The sequence below is a fragment of the Sylvia atricapilla genome, chromosome 3 (assembly GCF_009819655.1).
Source record: "Sylvia atricapilla isolate bSylAtr1 chromosome 3, bSylAtr1.pri, whole genome shotgun sequence".
Lineage (NCBI taxonomy): Eukaryota > Metazoa > Chordata > Aves > Passeriformes > Sylviidae > Sylvia > Sylvia atricapilla.
In genome coordinates, this window is record NC_089142.1 from 110,677,750 (window position 1) to 110,701,063 (window position 23,314).

The 23,314-nt window shown below is 45.9% G+C and overlaps 1 protein-coding gene across 3 annotated transcripts in view; it reads right to left on the reverse strand.

Moving 5' to 3' along the window:
- Positions 1 to 270: 270 nt before the first annotated feature.
- CCDC85A (coiled-coil domain containing 85A) overlaps positions 271 to 23,314 on the reverse strand; it is a 68,818-nt gene continuing 45,774 nt past the window's right edge. Inside the window, exons 3-5 of one of the 3 annotated variants that reach the window (XM_066316590.1) lie at positions 15,178 to 15,254; positions 5,699 to 5,818; positions 271 to 449 (exon numbers count right to left, since the gene is read on the reverse strand). In XM_066316590.1, the coding sequence (XP_066172687.1) occupies positions 360 to 449; positions 5,699 to 5,818; positions 15,178 to 15,254 (287 nt within the window). In that variant the 3' untranslated portion in view covers positions 271 to 359. The remainder of the gene's footprint in view (positions 450 to 5,698; positions 5,819 to 15,177; positions 15,255 to 23,314) is intronic. The other 2 variants (XM_066316589.1, XM_066316586.1) reach the window with 2 other exon arrangements.

Consider the following 23,314-nt stretch of genomic DNA (forward strand, 5'->3'; position numbering starts at 1 on the left):
CAGACCTATCAGAGATTCACTACAACTAACCAAAAATAAAACTTATTTTGCGTAACGCCTGCAGAATCCCAAATATCTTTTTGGTTAGGGTGGCAATACCTCAGTGCTGCTAAGGGTGGAGTGTCGCAGTGAGGGTGCAGCGCTTCATTAGCTGGGATATTGGAACAGCAGGATGGGGGGACACTGCCACACGGCTCCCCGCCAGCCCCCTGTGCAGAACGTGCCCCTTTTCCAGCAGTCTCTCGCAGTGCAGACCCCCCGTTCGTTGTCAGCTGGGAATTGCAGCGGGCGCAGGCGGCTCTTCCCCTCTCCTGGGCAGTTCACTGTGCTCTTCAGAGAGAGGACACGCTCGGGGCCTCTTACATGGGTCCTTTGTACTGGTTTCCTGACAAGTGTTGTCTAATTCCAGGGCACGACCCTGCAGCATCTCCAAGTTTCCTCCACACAACCTAGAGGGAGGGATGGAAAGAGAGCTCGTTATCCCCGGTAAAGGAGGACGGGTGCTCCTATGGACATGCATCTGGAATGCCACACGCCATGCAGCACAGCTAGGACACACGGCAGGGACACACGACAGGAGCACACGCTGTCTCTAGGACATAACATTCCTTCTGAACACAGAAAGCACATGCTGCCAGGTAAAAATGATTAAAAACAGGGACACATGGACTGGCACGTGCATCACTGGGACATTTGATGCTTCACACAAAAGACTGAGGGTGTTTGTGGACCTCAACAGAAACTCTGTTCCGACGATTTTCCCAACCACAACTCTTGCAGAATGTGATTCAGAAGCGCAAAGATCCATTCAGAGGTGAATAAACATCTCCAGTTTAAAAACCACAGAGCAGTTATCTATTTCAAAGGATTTACTTGTTCTCTTAAAATCAAGAGAGGCATTAGAAGTTGTTTACTCCACTAGTTCTTCCTTGAGGTCAGAGGAATTGTGCCTGCACTCACTGTGCTACACTTTGCTAAACGCTCTGTTACAATACTGGGATTAAAAAAGCCGAGAAGTGATACACCCCAACATTCAGGGAAGTATTTTATCATGATTTATGGAAAGGTTGATGGGATCTGAGCACAAGAGCAGTAGCTTGTGTCACGTCCTCAGGCCTCTCAGGGACCACTAGAGACAAGAACGGTGATTCCTATAAATTGTATCGCAATTTCAGATTGGTTTTTTTTGGAACTGCTACTATATCACCCACTAATCCCCAGGCCAAGAGCAATATGACTGCCAAGAAAGGTAAAAGCTGTTTTCCATTGTCATCACTCATTATTTGTATTTTACCAGTGCCTAAAGTCCAGCAGTGAACAGACACTGCATTAGCTGGCACTGAATAAAGACAAAGGAGCTGGATCCTGGGAAGCTGACATCCTGAAAAGGTAGTTCCTATAACTGACGAGCAAAGGCAGAACAAACCCAAGGTCCTACTGTGATTCTGTGCAAGAAATAGGAAAATAACCCACTTTCTCTGAGCCTTTGCTGAAGAAAATCTGAGTGTAAGCAAAAAAAACCAGAAATACTTTAGACTGGATGCAACATGACTACAGTGTTAAAGCACAGGGCCTGACAAAGTCAAGTCTTTAAAAGGCAGCTGTCTTTAATTCCAATGGGTGGGCATGACCCAAACCCTGCAAACTTGCCATATGACCAAAATCTTGCAGCCAGAAATCCCAAGTCACCATGATAAAAAACATGTGTGCTTTAGGCACGTTTGCTGTGCAGCAACACACTGCAGTGGTGAGAGCATGAAAAATGGGGGTTCAGTGACACCTCCCACATTGGGTGTCTGTGGCACAGCCAGCTCAGATCTGACTATTCTTTCCAACCTCTGGTTCCTGATTTTCCTAACTTAATACTAGCAAAGAGGAAGGTCTCCTGGACAGCTTTTGTGAGAAGGCACATTGCACCTACCCATGACTTTCAACAATTTTTCTTGTCAATAGATATTAAGACAATATTTACCATGCAGCTAATGCTGACACAGTAATAAACCAGGAGGTGACACTTCCCAAAGTCCTTTATTTCCAGCTGAATGAGTGACTCCTGCTTGCTAGGAAGGGACAAATCCATACAAGGGAGCCTATGTCCTAAGCACAAGTGAAAAGCTGGGGTCAAAATGTCACTCAAAATCCTTCCAAATTTCAGCAGAAACCTCAGCTCAAGGAGCTGTGAGGCTCATGATGCCGCCATGGAGATCCCTTTTTAGCTTACTTCCAACACAGAAGTGGCAGGATGCAGGAATGTCCCTGGAAGGCAGGCAGGAGCCTGCACCCAGCTGCAGGTGAGAGCCATTACATCTGCTGCCTGCAGCAGCATTCCAGCCCTGGGGGACTCCATGAGCAGAAGGAAATACCCATGGAAATCTCAGCTCCCTGAGCCCTCCTGTCCAGCTACACCCCTAATCCCAGCGGGTGTATCTCACCTCCCCTTGGCCTGTCTTCCCAAGGGAATTGCAAACAAAACTTCCCAGGAACCTGAGAAAAATAATGAATACCACCCCTCCAGACATTCCTGTGCTTTGGAATTACCCCCATGCTCACTAACAGACCATGAACTACCTCTAAACCTGCTGCTACACGTGGCTACATCCTCAAAAGGCACTACAAGCTTATTAATAAAGCAAAACAATTCCCAAGTACATTGCTGATGGGGAGGCACCAATCCCACGCATACATCCTGAGGAGAGAATTCCCACCTCTGTTATCTTAATAAAACACCAGCCTGATCCTATACCACCACAAAATCCCTACAGCATGAATGACACATCCGTATTTTGGGTTTTGCAGTATTTTGGTACCAGATTGCATTTTGGTACCAATCAACACCGTGCATCCGAATTCTGGAGCTCAAAATGAAACTTGTCATCGTTCCACTGTTTTCACAGGCAAAACGATGCCATGGCAAATGTTTCCTGTGAAACACCCACAGTGCATCAGGCTGCAGCTAAACACTGAGTTACAGCCTGGCAGGAACTGCAAGGAGAATGCAAAAGAAAAGAAACATTATAATTAGTTCATCACAAATCCACTGTGCTTTTAACGTGGACCGAGTGGGTGTAAGAGAAGACAAAACCAGAAAGGAAATAACCAACTATTTAAAAAGTATAATAACACATCAATAGTCGAATCAGGCACAGATTACAAAAGTCAGAGGAACAGGGAGCATTTCAATGCCAGCAGCAGAGCTCTGAATGGCTGGGGAACAAAGGGACAAGGTGGGATACAAGTATTTATTTGAGATTTACACAAATGAAGTGATAATGTCAAATTGAGCATTTTAGAAGTGGCATTACTTACATCACAAGAATTTTTATGGATAACTATTAAATATGTATGACTTACAAACTAGGGGTTTTATCCATAAATTGTGAAGGAATAGCAGAGAAAAATGCAAAAGGGCCATTGTTCAGGTGGGGCAACCGAGGCTGTCAGGCTTCATCACACCTGCCAAGTTTTATTCTTATGAAGGATAAATTCAGGTCAGCTGAGTCATACAGTACTTTATCCTAGATATATCATACACATAGATTTTTCTGATCAATACTAATGCACATGTTAACACTACAGTGTTCCTAATGAAACAGTAATTGCATTACAGAAACAGCAATTGACTTAATTTCCATATAAAATCTTCAAGGGCACACTGTCAGCATTTAAACAAAGATCACTCTGGATCTTCAGGTGTTTCCAGGCTCAATACGGAATATAAAATTAAACACCTTAAACTCACACTGCACATTTTTCCAGCTGCCTCAGTGCAAAGCCAGTGTGTGTGGAGCACCACATGCAGCGTGGTCAGATACAAGTGGCCCAGACATGGGGACACACATAAGCAGCTTCTTCCAACCATCCTGCCTGCTGGGGCAGCTCATGGAAGAGCCTTGGACAATCAGCTGCATGGCAAAGCTCTGCTCTTGTTCTCCACTTCCTCCACCAGCAGGACATCCTAGGCAAATTTTAAAATATTTTTTTGGTTTTTTTGTTTTGTTTTGTTTTGTTTTTTTTCGAAGCCAGAGAAACAACAGCACTATTTTAACAACTCCCTCCTTTGTTTTTTAATAGAAAGGCCCCTTTAAAACACATTCCTGCTCTTTAGATTTCTTGATGTGCACAAGTGGGTTGCACGAACAATAAGGTTTTATAACAGAGACTATTTCTTTGTGTCAGGAATTCCAAGTTGCCAAATTTGTACAGAAAAGCAGGCTCCTGATGCTGGCTTGTTCTTCCTCCTGCACCTGATTCTGCAGAGTGTGCATTCCCCAGAAAGTGGGACCAAACCCATGTGTCCACTCTGGGAAAAATCAGGGTCTGCCCCCTGACTGGAGATGGGGAAGTTGGGCAGTCTGGGAGCTGAGAGCTCACTCTCCATCTGGATACAACACTTCATTTTTATCAATTCCTGCAGTACCTCCTGGTGAACTTAAAGCTCAGCCTTCACATCATATTGAACTAAACTCTGTGTATTTCTTATCAATCCATTTCAGCAAGCAAAGTGTCAGCTGTTGTTCCAATATTTCACTTACACAGACCAGCTGTTATTACAGGTTGTCAAAAGCATCTTGTTAAATGCTCTCTTCAGGGAAGAGCCTTTGCCAAGGGGGATTTTTAAGAGAACTACAAAAGGCTTTTTTTTTCCATAATGACACATGATCTCTTGACAAAATTACCCGCCATAGCTTTATTTTCCAGGCATCAGCAGGTGAAATATATGCGCAGGAAGTCGGATTTCCAGGCGAGTCAACAGCACTGCTGAGCTCAAAACCAGAGCAAATGTCTACAGACATCCCTTCCAGAATGAAAGCACACCTTCCCCCTCCAAGTATATCCCTGCAACACCTGTACAGGTGGGGGAAAAGCCCGGTTAACCAAAAGCAGGTTAGAAATGAGTGAAGCATAGGAGAGAAGAGGTGCCCAAAGCCCCAAACAACCACGAGTGAGCCAGTGAGAGAGGAATACACAGTCCTCACTCTGCTCAGCTCTCCCTCAGGTTTATTCCCCTCCAGAGGAACAGGGACACCAGTGTTGTGGTGCCTGTGCTGCAGTGGGACAGTGAACTCAGCCACCTGTCTCACATCCCCTCATAAACCTTGGAATCTTGTAAGGCCTTCTAAATTTCTTTAATTGCAACAGTTTTACTGCTGACAGAAGGGAGAACTCGAAACTACCCTCTGATTACTTGTGTCAACTGCTGTGTATCAATGCCACACAGTCCTTTGCAATCCAGCCCTGACTTCAGGGTAAAACACATCTGTTCCCAAGGGAGCTTCAACACTGACCTCGGGATTGCGGGCTTTGCTACTTTTAACACAAATGTACTGCCTGCCTTGGCTTTATCTCTGCATTCAAGTCTTTCTCTCTGCACACATTACAGGAATCCCTGCTATTCCACTGGAGCACAAGCAAGCATACTCGATGAAAGACCTCCTTATTCAGCAAAACTTCCAGCTCCAAAGAAAAACTACACATGTAACATGGACAGCAGTTAGGGCTGGAATCCTCACGGCTGTGAGGGCTGGACCCTGCCCAGGAAACACTCAGTCCACAGATGTGATGAGTGACAAACAAATACAACCCCACTCATGATGGTAACATTGCAGCGGTGCCCACAGGGATGTTGCCAGGACAATACACACGTGTTGAGGGACAGACAGGATGTTTCGCATGGACTGTACCAGAGGAGCAGCGTTACCTTCAGAGCATTTACCACTGAGTCAGACTGCTGAGAGGCTGAGCCATGTCCACTGATGTTGGCTGGCTCGTGTGCAGGGCAGTGACTCCCCTCCGCCCCTCCTGGCATCCTAACGGCATCCTTCGCAAAAAATTAAACACTATTTAACACACAGAAGGCTCGGTCACCGATTGAAACAGATGTCAGTTACGTATTGCTCTTTGGCAAAAGGCTGAGAAGCCCTGAAGATGAGCGTTACTCCAAAGCCCCCCTCCTTCTGTGTCACAGTAACCAAGGGCCACACGAGGCAGAGGGTGGCACTGCGGAGTGTCACCCAAACGCTCTGGCCCTCAAGGGCATCTCCCTGGAAAATCAAGACATAGTTACAAAATTTCTTATGTGTGTACATCACCTCACGGAAGCCCTACAGTTTAGAGAGAGAACTTCCACCTCAGAGCAAGGTTTTGAGAAGGTCTAATTTTATCTCCGCAATTCTGGAGGTTATTCCTTCAAGGGAACTGACGTTTTTGGACATTGCTGGCGAGGTTTGCAACACCAGCTGAGCTGCAGCCGACCAAAGAAGGAGCCAGGAGCTCCGGGCTGCCAGCTCCCTCCTTCCCTGTCTCCAGCTCCTCCAGGCAAGGGCATGGCCCCCTTGGCCTGAGAGATGTCAACTTGTCCCCAGCAGTGACAGCCTCAGGGGCTTTGTCCTCCCAGTGGACACCTGGAAGGGCTCTTCAGGACACTGCTAAAAAGATGCAAGCTACCTAAACTCTTCCAACACAGTCACCTCAAACTCTGCAGAATGTGAAGCATCTCCTGGGGTGAGGTAACCTGAGCAAGCAGTCGGCTCTGGAGGAGTGCTAAAAATACCCCTGCTGCATCCGTGGGCAGCAATGTGAGTGCTGCAGCCGCAGGGACTGCCCCAGCCCTGCTCCTGAGCTGTTCTCAACCTGCCCTGCTCTTCCCTTTCGTTCCTCACGCAGAACTCGGTGTAAAAAAAAATAAATAAATTGAGAAATACAAAGAAGCAAAGACTGAGAAATGGAACTTTCCTCCCTTAAAGAGTAACAAACACCGTAGGAAACATTAATAAATAATGTAGCGGTAATTCCTGCTGGAATGTGTGGGAAATGCGTTTCTGAAGAAAAAACAATGACAGTGGAAAGAGCCTCTGATGAGGACCAGTGCCCCATGTGCAGTCATTTGCCCTGCTGAGCAAGCACAGTGCACAGTGCACAGTTTTTGGGGGTGTCTCTAATCGAAACAATAGGAAAGATGAAGGTAGGCGTGGGAGAAAAAGGGCACAGAGCAAAGACATGAGGCTGAACTTCACAGATCCAGCATAACTGAAAAATTCATTGGAAAGTAACCCAGTCCAAATAAAGTTCCTAATGCTCTTGGGATATGCTGAGGCCATTGTAAGCAATGGTGAAGGTCCAGAGCAGCACCAAGAGGCAGAGAGGACCCTCCCAGCCACCCAAAACATTGACTTGACCCCCACAGTCATCTGCAGGACTGGACCTCACATATTTAAAAAAAAAAAAAAAAAAAAACAAACAAAAAAAACCTAAAAAAAAACTAAAAAAAAAAAAAAAGCTGCATATGCAAAATCCACAGAAAAGATGCTTTAGGCCTGGATCTGAAACCTCATTTCATCCACAAAAAACTTGTCCTCCTGCCAAGCACCGGATCCATGTAATCCATTAGAGTGGGCACTAATGGATCTCACAACCAGACAACAGCAGCACACACTCAGAGCTCTGCAGGGCAGCATCCTGTAGTCCTCCCCAGCAATGACCAGGACCAGTTTGCTGTGAGCTATGGAGCGGGTTTAGGACTTATTTTGCCTTGGGAAGGATTTATAGATCTGTTAGTGAGTGACCAGACTTCATGCTGTACTTCGAGAAGGAAATGGAAGTTGAAGGGGTAATAAAGCAGATTGTAACAAGTCTGGGTTAGGATAAATTCAGTCAGTCAGCTTTGGAGCTTTTATCAGTAAAAGTATTCTGTTTCTCTACTAACTCCAGAGGCAGCAAAGATTTTTGTCAGTTTTGAATAGAAAATATTGAATAGAAATATTGCCATTAAAATACTGAGAAAATGAGTATGGACTACACATATAAAGCCTCCTGAACTCAACAAAAGTCAAACTTCCTGCAAGTGGTGCAGCTCTCAAGTGGTTCAAGCCCTCCTTCAGGCAGTTGTGTTCCACAGCCTCTTCCCTGCCATATGTAGCACATTTTTGTCTCCTTTCATGAGAATGAGAAACTTGTGAATACACTGCTTCAAGCAGCCAGCACATGTTGGTAGGAGATTGAAAATTACTATTTTCCCTCTGGACATCCTTCTCCTTCCTCCCTCCGTCCTTGACAAGAGACATAAGCTCTCCTTAAAAAGTATGGCAGATTTTGCAGCCCTGAAGGTCCTTCCTCAGCTCAGGGACTTCTCATGTCAGGTGAGGCCACTCCACTGAGGCAGTGAAGCTTCTGCCTCCCTTGGAGGAGGCTTATTCCATGGGGTGATGGGGATGCCCAGCCTGAGCATGGGCCCTGTGAGCTGGAGACTCTCCAGCACTGTGTTAGGAGTTCCTGAGGCAGTGGAGCAAAGCAGGAGGAAAAGGCACTTTGCCAAAGGGGTGGTGTCTGAACACACAGGGCCTTGGGGGATGAGGAATTGAGGTCTGCAGAGCCTCTGGCACAGCTGCTGCTTCTTCCCAGGGGGAGCACGGACACATTTCAGCTTTCACCAAAACCTGGCCTCGGTGTCCTTGCGCTGAGTCCACTGTCACTGAGTACAACTGGATCCTGAGCAGCACCTCGAGGGTGGGAAGAGAAATCTGCTCCCTTGCTCCTCTTCCCTGGCTCCACACAGAGCCTGCATCCAGCCACTGGAAGTAGTATTCTGTGTGACAGATCTTTTCATTTCTTACCCAGTAACAAACTGTGGATGTGGATCCAAATCAGACAGGAGGGATGAAGTCATAGCTCTGTCGTGCTGAAATCTTTATCAACTTTAAACATCTGGAGTAATTGTGAATAAAAAGCACTGTATATCATCAGCACCTGAGAAATAATTTACTTTTTTGCTCATCCTGCACAGCCAGCCAGCCCTTGTGCCCAAGTACAGGAGCGTGCACATGGCCTCTTCTGAGTCTAAAAGGGATTTCTGTGCAGGTCATCCCACTGCAGAGAGCAGGTAAAACCCACACTATATCCTGTGCATGGCTTTCCACAAGAGTAAGAATCCCTGAATGAGCAGATCTATTTGCTGTTAGGAGTAAATCTACAAAATATCTAATGCCAAAACGTGACTCTGGTGAATAGAAAGAACAGGAAATCTGACTCAGCCCTGTAATATCACCTAACAAAAAGCCCAGATGAATGGAAATTCAGCATTTCACTCACACTAACTGCAAAATGTTACTACTCAGGCCGTTTTCCCACAGCGCCAGAGGCAAGCCCTGCACTGTACCCTGGTCAGGGTCAGAATAAAGACCCTGTGTAGAACAGGGCGGACTGTGTTGGAGAGAATTAATCATGAGCTTTTCTACTTAAGTCAGTAGAAAGCTTCCTTTTTTCCATCTGTATTGTTGATAAGGACAGTCGTGAATGAAAAGCACTGCAGTGCCTAGCCCAGTGTCCAGCTCAGTCTGGGGGAGTCCGTGTGCCAGCCCCTCCGGAGGTGCCTGGCATGCAGGGACATCCAGGAAGGGAAAAGCAGTCCATGGCTGCCCCAGGGACACTCACAGTCCCCTCATCAAAGCTCCCAAGAGAGCAGGATTTTCCTGCCTGCTGGGCACTGCTCCCTTCACTCACCATCCAAGCCCTACCTCGTTCTGCAGCAGCCTCTCATCCCAGAGGCAAGTGGTTTCCTGAGAAGCAGATCCTTCCTGCTGGGTACCTACCATGCCAGTTCAATCACTACCTGATTTTCAAAGCTTTTTTTCCCTGATTTCCCCAGCCCTCAATTCCCCTGTACAGCTAGAAGCAAACACAGACCATGTTTGTCAGCTTGTTTCAAACAGGCAGGAGAAAGGAAAACCAGAATGCAGTCACTGCAGCATGTTGCTCTGCTGGATTAATAACACGTTAAAGAAAACAGTGACTTTTTTTAGGGAACATTCCCGTCAATTAAAATACACAACCTTCAAACACTGCAGTTTTTTCACCTGTCCTCAAAGACCTCAGCAGAAACCTCTTCAAGATATTGCTGCCAAAATCCACACACTCTCACAGTGGATGGGAGGCACGCTCAGATTTCTGAGTGGGCAAAAACATTTCTGGCTACACCTCCTCAGAAACAGCCATTCCCAGTAGGCCCTTCAGAAACCTCATTTGATAATGAGCAGGCAGGAGAAAAAGGTCCTGGGCTGTGGTAGTGCCAAACCTCAGAGGCCACACATGTAAAATCTAGAAGATAATGTAGAGTCTACTAGAAAATTCTCAGAACAAAGTAATTCCAGACTTTTAGAGTTATAACTGGAAAAAAAAACAGTCTGTCCTCTGAGAACTGCAACTCTCAGTACACCAAGTCTTTCTGGAATTTGTGTCTTGGTAACCTGAAGCTCATGAGCTCTTGTCTTCCAGCCCTCCCCTGCCAAACACAGTGGACACTCTGCCCAGACCCTCGACTGCTGGGAACTGCAGCCCTTCATTAACGGCCTTTTAATTGACTGTGGTATTGGAGCACATGAAACGACTGGGTGGGTGGATGCCCTTGGTTCACTTTCTTTCAGCAAATATTTGATGACATAATTAGGAAACATCAGTGTGTTCAACGGCTTTTAATTACATTTTGGTTGAAGGATTCCCTATTCCACGTGCTAAGGAAGGGAGGAGACAAACACTGTGGGACTGCGAGTGACACAGAGTTTAGGAAAAAAACACTAACCCAATAGTCCCCATCTTCTAATTAGATTTAAAATTTTAAAAATGTCACGAAGGGGGGAAATAAAAAACACAGGTCTCAGCGAAAGCTTTTTGAAAGATTTGGAAATGGGTTGAAATAAAAAGTGATAATCTAATGAAAAGGGAAGAAAAAAGGAAATGGAAATTTTGAAAGAGCTTAAAAATAAACTAATGCGTACTTAAGAGTCACGCCTTCCATTTCCCAGTTTAACATACCAGGACTGGAATGGACTAACAAGGATGTAAACCTCCCAAAAAAGAGCCTGAAGCAACAGTGCAAGCGAAAGAAATACAGCAAAAGATAGAGAAGGACCTTGGAAAGGCAAGAATGAGGAAACAGGGACAGCAGAGCCCAGGGAGCAGAAGGGCTCCAGAGCTGCCTCCTGGTCCTGTGCTGCGGGAGCCAGGAGCTCACTTCCCAACTCCAGCCCCACTGGAGCTTTGTCTGCAGCACCCTGGCAGTGCTTCCCCTCCCCTTCACCGAAAGGGAAAGCTGAATTACAAGGACAAAGAGCTGGAAGGGGAAAAGTCTCCTCCTCCCGTGAAACAAATAAGAACTGAAGCAATTTAAATTGGGTGACTTGCCAGGTTTGTCTTTTGCAAATGCATTCGCTGTCATTATATGACAGATGTCCACATTTCCAATGTTTCTGCTGAGCTGATCAGCCCTGAAATACCACCCCTACAAAAACTCGGGGATATCTTCAGCTAATTGACGTGTGGATGCCAGATCCTTTCCTGGCTTCCCCCAGCATAAGGCACAGGGAGCAGTCATGCACCACAGCAAGTCTGGGAGGACACTGCTCTTTCCAGGCCTCTGAAGTTACTCGCTGACATAACAGAGCTGTCACAGCCCAGGGAGTTGCAGCTGGGATCCAAATCCAACCTTTGATCCCTAGGTATTTTATTAATTATTACTGAGTATCTTCATTACGACAGCCCAGGTGTTACATCCTGGTGTAGTGGACTGGTGTGACAAGATCTGAGCGGCAGGGGAAGATTTAGGGTTTTAGTAATGGGGAGGCCTTAGGGATGGCTTCCCAGTTCTCAGCCCTGCAGCTCAGTGCAGATGAGCTACATGTTTAAGAGGAGGAAAAAATGCCTTGTCCACCCTGCGCTGCTGATGGGGAGGAGAGAGAGAAAATCAGGAGCAAAGCTGAGCCAGGGAAGAAGGGAGGGGTGAGGAGAAGGTGGTTTAAGATTTAGCTTCTATTTCTCATTATCCTACTCTGATTAGAGCGTTAATGAATTAAACTGATTTCTCCAGGTCAAGTCTGTTCTGCCCATGACAGTAACTGGGGAGTGATCTATCCCTGTCCTTATCTCAACCCAGGAACCTTCTGCGGTGTTTTCTCCCCCTGGCCAGCTGAGGAAGGGAGTGCTGGAGCACCTTTGGTGGGCACCTGGCCTCCTGCCAGGGTCAACATGTTGTGTGTGGTCAGAGCACTGCTGATGAGGCATTTTGCCTTTTCAGTGTGATCTGCACAGCCCAATCCCCAGGGGTGCTGCAGTTCCATGAGCACTTTGAGTCAGTGGAAGGCACTGCCAGAGCCCATGTGCTGCTCCTGCTCCTGCCCCACGGGGAACTGCTCTGGCCTGAACTCCAGCCAGCAAACCAGAAATGTTCTTGCTCAGGCCCTGCAGCCCCCAGACCCTGCTGTCACACAGCCTTGCCCACAGGAGTGTTTGAGGAACACAAGTGCAGGCTGCTCACCCCTGGGCTCCACCACAGCCAGCAGAATCTGGCATTCCCAACAGAAGACCATAAATCTTGGGAAGTATCTGCTTTCTTGCTCAAAAGTCCTGTTTGTGGCCAGAAACTGAAAGGGTCTGGACCATTTCTTGTTATTGGAGAGAAGGCAAACAACAACCAAAGAACAGCTCTCACCAAACTTGCAACCTACAGCTCCTTGTAACTCTGAAACCCCCTCCTATGCTCTGAGCTACCTTCTCAACCACTGTGCAGCACAGCGAGAGACATTAAGTGAATATTCCCGTTTTTATACCTTTTCTATTACCTGATCAAACTAAAATATTGACTCAGTGGTGGTACTGCAATTCCCTGGACAGAGCAGCCCTTTGGTACAGCAGAGTGAGCTGAAACTCAGGTTCCATTTGAACAGTGATGGCAGCACTTACAACCATTTGCTTTGGAAATGCTCTTGCCACTAAACATTAATAAAACCTTTACACTAGAGGTCTGTGGGGTTTTGAAAAGAAAACTAATACATACGGAGGGAGACAAGCAAAGCAAAAGAAATTGGAAAAGAACCACATCTAAGTGACAGAGGAACAGAATGATTTGTCTGGAGAGGTGTCAACAAACGTGTCAGTGCATTTCCATGAGTGACACATAAGCAGGAAAGGGGGAGAAGAAAGGATATTGAAAGCAGAGAGGAAAAAGAAGAAAAAAGTGGCAGGAAGAGAGAAAAAAAAGCCTGAGACAAGGCCAGGGCTCTTCAGCAGACACAGCAGAGGTGTCACACTCACGACTATGAGTTGTCACCTCTCTCCTAAGTGCAATCCTGCAATTCCCAAACCTTCCCAGAGCTCCAGCACCCCATCAGGGAGCAGTTATCCAAAAAGCAAAAGGCATCTCTCACTGAGGCAATCCTGAAATTTTAAGGCAGGAGTGAGTAAGGGCTGAGTAAAGGCTGTGCCAAAAACCTTCATCAGTTGCAGAGCTTGTTGTAGATTTTCAGTTTACTTGTCAAAAGCACTTGGCTTGGTTTCCTGCCCAACAAACTCCCATTGCTCCCATTATATGGAATCAAACCAGTGCCAGGAGTTGATACATTTCCATCCTGCATCCTTGTCTTTGTGACAGGGCCTGATCCCCCTGATCACCAGGTGAGCACGTCCTAGGTGGGACCCACAGGAACAACAAATCCTCAAAACAAACTCAGGCAAACATAACACTGAGGTGATTAGCACAAAGTTACAATAAGCTCAGTGTCTACACTTCCTTCCTCTCCCCAAAGCCATGTCTTCCAACAGGAGGAAGAGTAAAATTTGCCAGGAAACGTGAACTCTTGCCACTCATTAAGTCTTAGAATGAAGTACCCAGAGATATGAGGAGATTTTTCAGAACTCTACCACGGATCCTTGTGCCAGCAAAACCACAAAGTAAGACAAACTGACCTGGCTATTTGAAAACAAAAAGTAGTTTCCAGGCTTGCTCACATTGCTCTTCCCCTTCCAAACCCCACCCTCAGCATATTTTGTTTCAATGGTTTTTCCAACAGCTACAGGCCTAGGTGCTGGGCTGTTTCCACAGGCACTACTCTCTAGTTTGGCACCCCAGCCAAGGTACTGTCACTGAACTCAACGCAGACAGTGTGGGTGTTCCAGGCTTTGGTAAGATTTGGGAATGCTTTTTGTGGGTTCTGCCTCAGTGCCTCAAACCCAGACAAGTCAAACATAAAACACTTCTCAAGATCTGGCCCAGAAGAATGTTCTGCACAGTTTATCTCCCGGTGTTGTTCCAGACTCAAGACAAACCCCACAGTATTTTTGGGTGGGTTTGTTAACATTTGCCCTGAGAACCATTCTTGAAAAGAAAATAATATTTGTTATCACTGAGGATCAACCTTTGTGTTTGCTGCTGAGAACTGTTTACATGTTAATGAGCAGACATTTCTTCTTGTCCTTCTTTTCCAGATCCAGAAATTCGGCTATAGGGAAGCAAAGTGCCCAAGGTCACCAAGCAAAGAGCTGCAGAGGCCCTTCCAACTGTCACATGAAAGGTGAGGGGAAAAGCCACCACACTTAATATCTGCCTTAAGAAAAGGGCAATAAATCTGAGCCAGTGGACTTTAGTTCTTACTACATCACTGTTACCTTGGATTTTAGAGTCAAACAATGGTACTAAGTCCAACAAAAAGCAGTTTTCCTCATCAGACCAATGACTAGTGTCCAATTTAAACAAAATCCAACTTCTTTTCTTTTCCAGTGGGCAACTTCATTTGAAGACCTGTTGGATTTTTCTAAGGATTATTTAATGAAATATAAGAGAAATATGTTCTAGTAAGTATGTGCATATATGAAAATTACAAGTGTCTTTGATTCATTTGTACCAGACTTTTAAATTTTTCATTCTTAAAAACATGTTAGGAAAACATCTAACATCACATTTGCTTATTTATTCAATTGAATTTCAGTCTTGCATTAATGTAGTTAATATATTCCTTGAAGTATTTAAAATAAGATAACCCAATTATTACTTAAAATGTTTGCACTTTTAGAACAAAATATTTTGGCTAGCTATAAAAAGTAGTTGACATTTCAACGAGAACCTCTTGGAATAAAACCAGAACGCACAGGGTCAGTTCACCGTGATTCCCAAGCCGTTAATTAATTAATTAACTAATTAATTAGAAGTAGCAGCTTCCAGGAAATTTTCTTAACAAGGTATCAAAGCCTGCAAAGGAAAAAAAAATTAACGAAAGCATTGTCACGTCCTTAAATGAATCCCCTAGTCAACCACAGCAAACAGAGGGGAGAGCCTTTGGTTGTGTGAGTGTTCAAAGGCAGAAGGACAAGGGCTCTGGTCCCTCTGCAGCCCAGCACCCCCGCGGGGCTGTCACCCACCTGGGGCAGCATGCGATTTTCCTCCTCCAGCTGTCTTACTCTGGCCTCCAGCTGCCTAACATAGGACAAGGTTGATTCTAAAAAATCAAACAGAAAAAAAAAACTCGTATTATCCACAGAGATCTGCTTGCGTTCGCCAGTGCCTGAGCCTGCGCCGCATTCTCGCTTGTACTCACAACAGATGACCTCTTCTCAAATCTCCAAGGAACATCCCACTCTGCTCCTTCCAGGGCAGAGCAAACAACCCTGAGACTGTGGAATTGATCAATTCCTTGTTGCTTCTGATTCCGAATCAGAAGCACCTTAAGGCGGTCCCTTCTTAGACCCGAGGAATCTCACGGAAATACAACGCAGGCTTGAGTTCTTCCAACCCACCGCCACTTGGAAACGCTCCACAGGGGTAATGCAGTATCCCACCGGGTCAGCACTGCAGAGTCCAGGGAGAGCAGATGGTGCTGTGCAGGCAACCAGGGTCACAAGGACCCCTCACATTGTCCCGGGGGCACACACAGTCTCCCCGGGCACACACAGTCTCCCCGGGCAGCACAGCAGCTCGTGGCATCTACCTCAGCTCCTGCCAGGCCATCCTGCCACAGCTGGGGCTGGGCTGGGCAGCAGCTGTGTGTCCCCAGGGCCCGGGAGGTCCCCAGCTGGTTGACAGCAGGACCAACTGGGGCACAGCGCAGTTCACGGTGTGTCCTCCTCTCCCCCACACACCAGGGACATGCTGCCCCTGCCCTGCTCTGCCCTCAGAACTGCACAAAGAGCAAACTGTTCTTGCTCTGCTCAGCGTTCACTGTCCTCCACGAGCACAGCCTTTGCTGCACTGTGAAGAACGTGAGTCACTCCCAGCCTGCTCCCAAGAAGAAGGGATCCCTGATCCGGCACTAAAAGCCCCCATGAGCTTTACTATCAAACATTTCTTGGGTCACGTAGAATTGCTGCTCTTAAAGTCCTGGATCTAAGAGAGAGACATGTCTAGGAATGCAGCACTCAAGTGTAAGAATAAAGGTGCAGAAAAACTGCTGCGACTTTTGCACCTCTTTGTATGTAGGTGGAATTCCACATGTGCCCGTTCCTAACTCAGTGACCCACTCAACTTCCTCTGCGACGTCAATTCCCATCACATTGCCATATAATTAGCAATATTGATGATTGATAGCATAGAATCCATGGGTATTGGGGCAGTGCTGATCCAGCCCTGCAAAGCTGCATTGACAACACAGCTGTTCACTGGTTTAAATTGACAGATGAATTTGGGCATGAATTTCCTCTGATATCTCATCACTACTGCAGCCTCCTCGTAAAACAGGAGCAATAAGGTGTCACACTCTGATGAGACTGCAATAGGCTAAAATATGCATGGGAATTTACACAACATGAAGACAACACATAGTAATTTGTCAAATATTATTAATGCCCAGCCAGGCACTGGATTAAAAATAGCTTTGTGCAATGAAAGAGAAAGAGGTAATCTGAGGTTCTGCAGGCTCTGTTGCGTGAGGATTTTCATAGTTAGTGATGGGTGCATCTCTGGAGAGCCTCTGAGCCCAGCTCAGATGAGCACTTAGGAGATGAACTGCTTATTCAATTAACTGTCTACGACAGGGGCCCTCCCACCAAATCAGCTCCTTCCCAGCACAGGCATTCCTGGGAGGAGCTGCGGGAGCTCCCTCACCATCACTGCCTTCAGCACAGGCACCACCTCCCAGCACACCCCAACCCTTCCCTCTGCTGTTTTCCACCTGAGATGACTCCTCAGCACCAATCTTGTCAGAGGGGATGGACCCAGCACTCCCTCTGGCCAGTTCCAAGTTCCCTGGTTACAAGTTCACTGCAGTGTCAGCACGGGTTTGGGCTTCATGCTCGAGTCCAGCTGCCCAGCTGTGCCCACCAGTTCCCTCTGTGCAATTCCCCCCTGGATTCTCTTCACCTCCAGGCCTTCTGTGATTTCCTGGCTGAGCATTCCTTATCTCCTCAGAGAACACGCATCTCTTGGCAATGTCTGCCCTCTTAGTTTTATTCCTTCCCTTGTCTGTTGGGAGTCCAGAGCAGAGATCCCTGCTGCCTCAAATCACACAGCTCAGCCTCCATTCTCAACTTCCCAATACCAGCTCCTACCAGCTGAGGATTTGGTCTGGAATCTGTGCCTCTTAACCCTTCTAAAGTGTGAAGCAGTTACTTAAATCTCCTCTTGTAACCTGATTAAAAGGGAAAATTGGGTCATCTATGAAAGGCTTGAGCAAGCAAATCCTAATGTATGTGAATCTTCTTGACACATAGACTAGACACATAAATATTTCAGGATCTGTTAATATATTGATGCTGGGATGTTATGAGCTCAGAGCAAAAACGAGCAGAAAAGTCAGTCAAGGACATAGGAGATGGAGAAATTGAAAACACATGAAGTGAAACACTGTCACCAAACTTCAACCCAACCAAAGTTGCACCTGAAAGTGTTTATGAGGAGACCTGTATGATCCATCTCCTCTGCCCTGGAACAACCTGTGCAAACAGGACAGTTGCTGGCTCATGTCATTACTGCCAGTTTTGACCCCTGTGGGCCCCTTAGTTACACGATCTCTACTCCTTCCCATCTTCCTTTGGGAGGCATTGCTAAGGGTGTAACAATTGGAAAAAATTCCCATTCCCAGGAATGGGTTACTACCAAATGAGCTTCCCTCCTTGAGCTTCCTGTGCTTTTAACATCATTGAGAACATGATTCATGATGTGGTGCTTCATTCCAGGGCTGAAATAAAACTATTTTCTGAACTATTAGAGGCACAGAAATATTTTGCTCTTAGGGAAATTCAGTAACAATTCATCCTCTCTCCACATCTGTCACTCTAACATGTTGTAAGAGAACATCAATATTTACGTAGTTGATCTCTTTTTCTTTTGACAGCCACGCTCTTGAAGCAGGGAGATATTTTGGGGTTATGTCAAACTTTATCAGACACTTACGTTGCTGCCAAAGGCATATTTGTGCATTGGTTTTATCCATTTTTACATGACTGTTCCTGGTCTCAGTCTGGCAAGGGATTCATAATATTCTTTAAACCAGATTATCCTCTGCTGTTTTAGAATGGGTGAGGATATGTTAAATTATGATATTTTCCTTTTTCTCTCTGGGTTAGTTCTTGGGTTTTTGGGTGGGTTTTTTTTGGTTTTGTTTTTTTTTTTTTGGTTTTTTGGGTTTTGTTTTTTGTTGTTTTTTGTTTCTTTGTTTGGTTTGGTTTTGGTTGGGTTTTTTGTGGGGTGGTTTGTTTGTTTGGGTTTTTTGGCATTTTTTTGTGGGGTGTTTTCTGGTTTGGTTTTTATTCGTTTGGTTGGGTTTTGGTTTTGTGGGTTTTGGTTGGTTGGTTTTTGTTTCGGTTTGGTGTTTTTTGAGGTTTACAACTCACAGGCAGCTGTGGGACTGCACTGGAGAACATCTTAAAGTCTGAGGTTCTCTACAGACTTATTAGATCCCTGGAAAAGGGATGAGAACCCCACAGAAGGCAAAAATCCAGAGGTTAAAACCTACTTTTCTACTTGTTCATAGGAGCTGGAGTAACAAGCCCAATATGGCAGGCGGAAGGGATTTTATCCAGCAGAGGAGTACTTGAGGCAAAGACGGAATGGGAGACCCAAGAGCTGGACAGGAGGCTGCTCTGAGGCAGTCCTTACATCTTCATGGCCAGAAAATGGAAAAACGTGACTTGGTGATAATGCCAACTTCCCCCTGGATTCTGTGACCAGCAATACTTCCCGCTTTGGTATTCATGTTCCTAACAGAGGTCTCCAGAATCCTTGGGAGCCACATACCAAGGCACATTTTTTTAAACACTGAGGGTATAAATGAGGGAAAGCTGCCAACAGTTTTCCTGGGCAGAGAATTCAGCACATTGGGTGTAGGGATACTTTGATGTGTGGCAACAAGAGTTTGGTTCAGGTATATCCATCTTCAACAAACTCCATTTGTTATGCTGCTCTTCCAGAATCACAGAATTAATTAGGCTGGAAAAGACCTTTGAGATTCCTGCACTGTGCTGGCAGGAATTTAATTGCACATCGAATCAGATTTTGGTCATTCAAATCCACACCCAGCACACTGCGGCGACAACTAAATAATCTTTCAATAAAGATTACTGAAAATGGGAAATGAAAACAAGGATTGTGCAAAGGGTACTCTAAGCCCTCCTGCAACTACCTGGCAGCTCCACATATTTAGGAAAGGGTTTCTCTGCTAACTGAGGAGCAGATTCAATGATGTGGAAACCATCTCCCTGTCCTAGAATTCCTCGTCATCTGATTTCATTACCTCAGTATTAATATTCATGACAGAGACATGCTATGGCTGAAATCCACCCCCTTTCAGCTACCTTGTTTGGATATTAAAAAAAAAAAAAAAAAAAAAAAAAGGCACTGTTGGATTTACAGTGTCAGCAATTCACAGCCCTTGTACTCAGTGCTGGTGCTGGCAGTGTCCACCTCTCCGGGGCAGGATCAGAGCACCTCCCAAGGTCATTTTTAGTCCTGCCTCCTATGATTTTCTGTTAGGCCTGCACATGTAACATAACATCCCTTACTGAAGAAGAGCTGGAGAGCTTCTTATTAGAGTGCAGCTAAATTCCCCCGCAACACGGCACCACTGGGATTAGTGCTCTCATGTAGAAAGAAAGACATCTGCCCAGGGCTGGATTGTATTAAGCTCACCAGAAGGTTTAGGAGCTATTTACAACAAAGACACGTATTACCAGGAAGTTTTGGGACAGCGAGCACCGTGGCACTAAGGCACAGTTTGCATTTCTCAGTCTTGCTGTCGCCTGAAATTCTTCTCCACCCCAAGCTCAGATTCCTCGTGATTATGGATCCAGCAATTCTTGACTTCTCCCAGTAATTAAAAATATAATTAACTAAGCTGAGGTAGTACACCAAGTGTGTCAAAACTGAATCCTGGCAAAGGGAAAAGCTGGCACATGCTGGTTCAAACATCCAGGATGCAGAGGCAGCCCTGACACTTCTCAGGCATCATGTGCCATGTTTCCCCTTTTCAGCACACATTACAAACAGACAGGTGCTAATTACTTTATCTCTGAAATCAGAGAATTTAATCAGATTTCACACAAAAATAGCGTGTTTTCTCTGGTGCAGCAGCTTTCAATTAACTTTCAATTACAGATTAACTATTTATTAGAAGAAAACATACTCTCCTTATCTTAAGGCAGCCCTTGCCGTGCCTTTAACAATTCAGTGATGGGGTCTGACTCAGATTCTAAGGTGTTTGCATTTGCCTAGATTTAGGTGCCACTGTGGATCAGGCAGTTCAGTGAGCAGGTCTGGGCTGACTGTGCACACACATCCCTGTGGTAAAGCTTTCCCAAGGCTTTCCTTCTTCCCAAGGTCACCAAGGAATGCCCCAGGTCACCCAAAAGCTGCCTGTGACACAACTTACTAGGAATGTATTGTTGGCTTCTTGAGAACATTACTGATTTAGGCTGGAGGTTTTGTTGCACATTTAGCTTTAGGTGCAACAAAATTTCCGGTTGAATTCATCTGGAAAAAAAATAAGCTTAAAAAACACCTCAAAAAAGTTTAAAAACCTTGCCTAGAGAATAAAGGATTCAACTACAGGAGCACCTAAAAATTATCTCAGATGTCAGCTGAGGTAACGCTTTTGCTAAGAGCTGGATAACACTGTCACACTAATGGGCTGCTGAAACACTAACCTTGCATTGTTTGGGGTTTTTTGGTGCTAGAGGTGATAACAGCAAGGCTTTCCTTGCTGGTCTGTTAGACACCCCGTTAGCTCCCCTTCAGCCTGTGCTAAATGCATTTGGCACGTTATTGATGGAAACAGAGACAATCAAACCCATTATGCTGTCGCTGAAGCCTTTCCCACCGGCTGTCAGCTTGCTCTGGTATTGACTGGCTGTGGTTTATGATCAGTAAAATCTTTATTGGTTCCATTTACTCAACCACTCGGGTCTGTCCCTGTGCCACTGCACTCTCCTGCGCCCATCAGGAGTGTCCCCAAGAGCAGGCACAGCCCCTGAACTGGAAACAGCAGAAGCAAAGGGGGATGGATGTTCAGCAGGCTCCTGCTGAAATCAAATGGAAGGCTGGAAAAGGCACTAGCTGAGAACGGCTTTGCTTAGGGAAGCAAGGGAGAGGAAGCCCTCGTTCATCTCTCCAACCCAGTGCCCTCATCTCCCTGCCCTAAGCCAGGCTATTCTCAGGCCTGCCTCTTCCAGCTTTCCACCTGATTTCACACAGGAATCTCCACCTCACACCGGTGCCTCCTGGTCACATGGAATTGCATCTGTTAAGTGTCCCTTGCTGAAAAGGCCTCGGGTCCCCTGCAAATCTGTGAAACCTGAGAAACCACTGAGAAACCACTGTATCCATAGAGCCACCTCCAGCTTCTCCCAGTTCTGCTGTGCCTCTGTTAAATGAACATTTACAGGACAAAATGGAAAAGTACTATAACTGAAAATACAAAGCGTCCCAGAAACAGCAATATTTGGGCAAAAACCAGAGAGTCAAACTGACTGAGACACCAAATGTATACACTTAAGGTTGCTCACAATCCCCACAGACACTCACAGCCACTTTCATTAGCAGATGAAATTGTATTGGCCATCCAATCATCAGATGTTGAAGAGACATGGTTTAGAAAAGTTAGTTTTAGGTGAGGATTTTACTGTTGGTATGGCAATCTCAAGTTAATAATGCATTGGCTTCCACCTGGCAAACTGCAGCTTAGGCCAAACCTGAAAACTACATCTCCAGGAATTCTGAATCAGACCTCTCAATCATTTTTATGCTCATCTAGTGCCTTGTTAGGAGGCAGTTATCCAACCTGTAAACTGCTCTTTTATGGGTTACTGTTTGTGTGACTCAATCCCAAGCTCAACCGATGTTCCTCAGAGTACAGAAATAGAAACTCTCACATTACTGAAACCATTGAGCCATTGAACATTTTCTTGCTACAACTACAAAAGAGATGCCAAAACTCACAACAAAGATCAATGGCCACATGAATATGTGGGGGAACAGCCAATCCACTCTTCCTCCTCTCTGTGTGAGTGAAACCAAGAGTCCCTCTTCTGGCTTTCCATGGGGTAAATTTGGATGGTGAGGCAGGGGCTCCATGAGATGTCTGGGCAGCAGGCATTGCCAGGAAAGCAAGAGGAGCAGCAGGGCCACTCTCTCAGCCTCTGTTTCCAGATTCTTGTCTCTCCTCTGATCTTGCTGACGCTTCATTCCCTGCAACAGGAGCATCCTGCATGAACTGGGGTGTGCACACAGTATCCAAAGCCTCCTGCAAACACAGCAGGGAATATTACAGAACCAGAAAGGGGAAAAGCAGGTGAGATGCACACAGTTTCTCTAGGAGGAGCCATGGGGAGCATTCCCCTGAGCAGGCAAGGGCAGAACGTGGGGAACTGCCAGAGGAGGACAGGCCAACCTGGGCAAACACGGTGGAGATTTTAAATTATCAGGACAAAAGGGGGTTTTAGATTAATTCCTCAACACTGAGTGATTAAGATGTAGGACAGGCTATTAAATGCAGCAAAAGATGTTACAAGATTAAATATGTCCTGGGGACTGAAACCACCCTCTTGCTTCCAGAGCCCATTAAAAAGCCATGCTACTGGAACGCCTCCTGTCCCTCCTGAGCTAGGCACATTTAAAGCAGGACAGATGAGCATTTTGTAAAATTACTGCACCAGCAATCTCAGCACAGAACCTCATTCCAAGGAAAAATTAGCTCTATCCATTTCAGCTGGCAGCTACACAATAGCAGAGGAAAAAGCTGTCTCCATCTCCTCTGTAAGACTCTTTTGGAATGATAGGAAAGGGATATTGAAAAGAAATATTCAAATGACAAGGCATTTAAAATCTATCAGTGCAAGTATGTCACTCTCTAGGGACTCAAGTCTCCTGAGCTGCTCCCTCTGCAGCTGGAGCATCCATGTCTCCAGATGAAATCCCTGCGAGGAGAAAGCCCCAGGAGGGACCTCAGAGATCAGGAATCAGTTTAAGTGTCCAGCTCTGGCTGAAATCAGCACTCAGCTCCTTCAGCACTTTGGAAAACTCTCCTGCATGTTCCTGACAGCCCAAACATCGTGACCTTAGGGACAGACAGAG